General features: G+C 46.5%; 1 protein-coding gene across 1 annotated transcript in view; it reads right to left on the reverse strand.

The window, feature by feature from the left end:
* LOC308367390 (connector enhancer of kinase suppressor of ras 2-like) overlaps window positions 1–5,000 on the reverse strand; it is a gene marked incomplete at both ends in the record, with an annotated part of 116,140 nt that overhangs the window by 11,712 nt on the left and 99,428 nt on the right. The window contains 3 exon segments of the mRNA XM_080841292.1: window positions 1–70; window positions 2,002–2,075; window positions 2,928–3,100. The exon segment at window positions 1–70 is cut by the window's left edge and continues 2 nt beyond it. Of these exon segments, the coding sequence (XP_080697418.1) occupies window positions 1–70; window positions 2,002–2,075; window positions 2,928–3,100 (317 nt within the window).

A 5,000-nucleotide genomic window follows, 5' to 3' on the forward strand; every position in this document is an offset into this window, starting at 1 on the left:
GTTCATTTCATCTGAACAGTCCGTGGCAAAGAAGAAACTCTTGATTTTAGGGTGGCAGGCTTTGAAAGCACTATGAGACAAGACAGGCAGACAGAAGAAAATAAAGAGAGGGAGTCAGAGTTAGTGAAAGAGAAGGGAGAGTGATTGTGAAAGGTTAGCCATCAGCAGAGAGATCATTGCTGCTATTACTGCATCATCTCCTCTCTGTCTACTCTGGAGTCTTTTATTTTAGAATTTGTGTAAGTTTAAATGTCTGTCATATCATGCAGGACAAGTCTTTCACTTTCCAACTACATGGTACCCACATTTTTAACAGAGTATTAAACAAAAAATGCCAAATCATTTTATTAAATGATATACGAGTTTCGACTGAACTAAATAATGAGAATCTGCTTTTGTAATCCCCACTGGTCGATTTATAGACATGAGCTGAGGGCCACAGTCACATTTACTGACAACTTCCCAATGTCATCATGAGAGTGAATCTGACGGGCACAGAAAGAAAAAGAGAGAGAGAGAGAGTAAGTAGTAGAGAGGAGAAGGGAGAGTGATTCTGAAAGGTTAGCTATGAGCTGAGAGCTTATTACTGCTGGTATTACCGCATCATCTGCCCTTAATCTGCCATCAGTCAGCTGAATTCTTCTACGTTTAAATGCCTGGGATGCTATACAGGACGAATCTTTATAGCTTCTCGTCCGTGTCACGCTTGCCACAGAAATCAGATTATGCAACAAAAAATGCAAAATGAAGTTGGCAGAGTGACAATGACAGCAGATGATGGAATTCAACTTCAACTTCTGCGATCCATACCGGTGGCTGTATAGATATGTACTGTGGCCACAGTCACATTGTGAGAATTAAGCCCAAAATTCCTGACAATTTTAGAATGTAATCATGATTCTGAATCGGGTTGTTGAAAGATAGTCTACGTGTCACAACGCACTTAACCCCTCCATTTTGGACTTGATGACGTGATGCAAGATTTCACTACGTTGGTGGTAATTGAAGGTCAATTAGTATGCTACTGCTAGCGCTAGTGCTAACACCAGTGCGTGACGCCCTTGGACTGCACCTCTCTCTGTCCCTGCCTGTCTGTGAGGCACAGGGCCACTGGGGGAGAGGAGAGAGAGGAGCCAGTGAAAGAGCCTCCTCTCAGCCCCTCAGCTCCTGTGCCAGTCTCCAGCAGAGGGCACGTCCTCCTTCTGTGCCCGCGCCCCAGACACCCCGCACAGCGCCGCGCAGCGCAGCACATCCAGCCCAGCCCAGCCCCCCAGGTGAGAGCCAGAGACTGCCAGAGATGGAGGGGGACCAGGCCTCGATTTCAGCTGCTATATTTAGACTCGCAAAGCATGTGGCCCGTTAGCGACAGCTCACAAGGCGTCAGGCCTGGGGTGGAGGTGGGTGGGGGGGGGATGAGTTTTCAGGGTCAATGCCCAGGGAGGAGCTGCCCTGTCTGGGCTGGCATCACCTGCTGTGTCCCCTATCATCTTTCCCCCCCGACCTGGAGACGGACAGGTGCGTGCCGTGCGTATCCATCAGCGTGACCTACAGCCCCCATTGCCTGATTCTTCTTTCATTTTCTTTTTTTTTCATTCCAGGCATGACGTTTCCCCCGTGCGTTTACCCAGAGGGCAGAGCGGATGAGACAGAGACAAAGGAGAGGAACAGGAAAGAGAGAAGAGAGAGAGAGAGATGGGGGAGAGGGGGAGAGAGAGAGGGAGAGAGAGAGGACAGAGAGAGAGAGAGAGAGAGAGAGAGAGAGAGAGAGAGGAAGTGAGAGTGAGGACAAGGATAGAGAGAAGATGGAGAGGAAGAGAGAGAGAGAGAGAGAGTGAGGACAGAGAGAGAGAGAGAGAGAGAGAGAGATGGGGGAGAGGGGGAGAGAGAGAGGGGGAGAGAGAGAGAGAGATGGGGGAGAGGGGGAGAGAGAGAGAGATGGGGGAGAGGGGGAGAGAGAGGGGGGGGGGGGTGGCATTCAGGAAAGGCCTGAGGGACACTTACAATTTCCGCCTGCACTCGATGGCTCTGTCTATTCTGAACTCTGGGAGACTGATGAATCCCTCCGCTTTCACGTCCTACAACATGTGACAGAGAGAGAGAGAACAGAGAGAGAGGGAGGGAGAGTGAGGACAGAGAGAGAGAGCGAGAGAGAGAGAGAGAGAGAAAGAGGGAGAGTGAGGACAGAGAGGGAGAGATAGAGAGAGTTAGAGTAACAGAGAGAGAGAGAGATGATGGAGAGGAAGAGAGAGAGTGAGGAGTGAAAGAGAGAGGACAGAGAGAGAGAGAGAGGACAGAGAGAGAGAGAGAGAGAAAGAGAGAGGAAGTGAGAGTGAGGACAGGGAGAGAGAGAAGATGGAGAGGAAGAGAGACAGAGAGAGAGAGAGAGAGAGAGTGAGGACAGAGAAAGGACAGAGAGAGAGATGATGGAGAGGAAGAGAGGTTTGGCTGTTAGTCATGACTCATCGCCCAGCTTTGTCACCATGATCTGATTTCTCCCATGATGTCACCTCCGATCATTTGACAAGCAAACTCATACACTTGCTGCATCTGCAGAACCCACTCTAAATTCCACCGCATCCAAAACAAGGGCATGACAAAGTCTCCTTCCTTAATGCCTTCCTGTCTCATCTCCTCAGTAGGACACAAGGACAGCAATCTTTTAATAAGGTCTATGACACACACACAGAATGTTGAACTGCTTGCGTATTCATCCATTCTAAAAACAGACTACCTCACCGAAGATGATTTTTTTTTTAATTAACTTTGAATAACTTTTTTTTTTTTTATTTCTCCCCCTTTACCTCTAAAGCGGCTTCATATAGTGGTACTTGGTCTGGTGCCCTAAATGCAATAAAACCAACATCGGGGGCCTTGGTTGAATGGTTTTATTTATAGTGTTGCATTAATGAGACTAGGATGCAGCTTACATTCTGGTTGGTGTACCAGTAGAGGCACGAGTCCTTCAGGATGAACCAGTACTTTTTCCACTTCTGCATGAAGTAGCCTTTGGCATCTTTTTTCTTCCACAGCCAGCCCTCGCAGTCGCCGTGGCCGAGGTCTTTACACGAGATCCTCCGCCGACTCCCGCTAGTCAGAGAACCTGAGGGAGAGGACGTGAAGGCATGAACTCAGGTCAAGTCAAACATCATTTGGCTCATTCCCCTCCTCAGCTTTCAACAGTCTCAAAGGTTCTTCACACAAAATGGAGAGGGAAAGAGAGAGAGAATATCCACAAGCAAGTATTAATAGATAAATAAACACACACTTGCATGATACAAACTTTTTTTTTGTTGTCAAATTTCAATGTAAAAAAACATCTAATGAAGTACACCTGTTTTTTATCATGTTAATTTAAACCTCCATTAAAGAATTCCTAGATTCCTTTCCCTGTCATACATTTTGCCATGATTAGGCAATAGTACTAGCCTGGATACCAGACCGAACCCCGCCCACAACATTTTTGGTCTGGAAGTTCGGTCTGGCACTGCTCCGTTGGGGAGAAATTATCACAGATCCGAAACGGATCTAGCCAATCAAATTGTCAGGGCGGGCTATATACGATGATGGACAGATGGCTTGAGTTGAATTAACGGTAGATTCAAAATCGTACCAAGATGAGCCTGTTAGTGGGAAATATTTGATGTGAATTAAGCTATCTACACGACTTTTTTATGTCTACATTGACTCGGTTAGTTGTGTATGTGCAACACGAATGTTGCAGAGTATTGTATGTCTTAGCTGAAGCTCTTATTGCTAGCGCTTAGACCAAAAATCCATTGAAACACATAGAAGCTAGCTAGCCTCGCTGCTAATAAGTATAACGTGAGCATATATATCTCACAGATATTGACAGCGCATTCATTTTAAAAGAGGAACAGAGAAACGCGATTAAGGCATAAGTCGGTCGAAAAGATCCTTCCTACGGGATCCGGTAAAAGTTTAATGTATCAGATGGTCATACTACGTTGCTCTGATTTGTTCTAGGTATCCAACTGAGCGAAGAGGCATTTTCTTTCCTGGTTCGTTGAAACACGCCCCATAATCACAGCTCAATGGAGCAGTATCAGACTCATATTCTGACCAGAATTATGAGTATGACATCGTCAGGCTACAATAGTACAGTCAAAGACTAACTTTAGTCTTTAAAAAGAGCAGCAGGCAGGCACTGTGTGTGTGTGTGTGTGTGTGTGTGTGTGTGTGTGTGTGTGTGTGTGTGTGCGAGTGTGTGTGTGTGTGTGCCCCTTTGTGCTTACTAAACATTGCATACCCCACATCTGATTCCTGAACGTTTTTAATTCTACTCCACCACAGTCTAAAGAACCCATTAGCGACATTAGCATTTAGGTGCATTTGGGTGCAAATCTAGGCCCTCAATCACTTCCCCTCCTATTACCTCAGTGAAAGAGAAATCTTTTATGAAGATTTAAAACTTCAAGGTCAGCGAATGCAGTCAAAGGACACAAGACACACATTAACTCCGATATCTGACAAGTCAAGGACTCCACGCTGAGGGAAGAACAAGCGGATTACACTGACCTTGAAGACATAGGGGAGGCTTTCTCTATCACGCACGCGATCGCCATAAGCCTCCAATGCATCACTGTGTGTATTCAGCCCCACAGTTCCCTCTCCCCACACTCACACTCACTCTCATTAATCTATGGAAATCTTCCATCTAAATTCTGTAGGGCAGCGAGGCCACTGTGGAGGAGACGGTGCGGACGGACGGAGCCTTTTATGGGTCTCCATGCGCCCCACTTCCGCTGCCTGAGCCCCTCTCTACACTTGCACTTGGTGCTGTAGCAATAATTGGGATAATAAAACAACGATATAATATGTGCCTATGGAGCACCATGGGGCCCGTTTGGTTTAACTGTAGGTGGGAAGGATTAGTGTGTTCAAGGGGTTTGAAACTTCAAGAACGGTCTAACCTGATGCAGTATGCTATCAGGTTTTATACAAAGAGAAGGGGGGTGGGATACAGTGAGAGGGTCACCTAT

Source organism: Sprattus sprattus (assembly GCF_963457725.1).
Source record: "Sprattus sprattus genome assembly, chromosome: 6".
NCBI classification, from domain to species: Eukaryota; Metazoa; Chordata; class Actinopteri; order Clupeiformes; family Clupeidae; genus Sprattus; species Sprattus sprattus.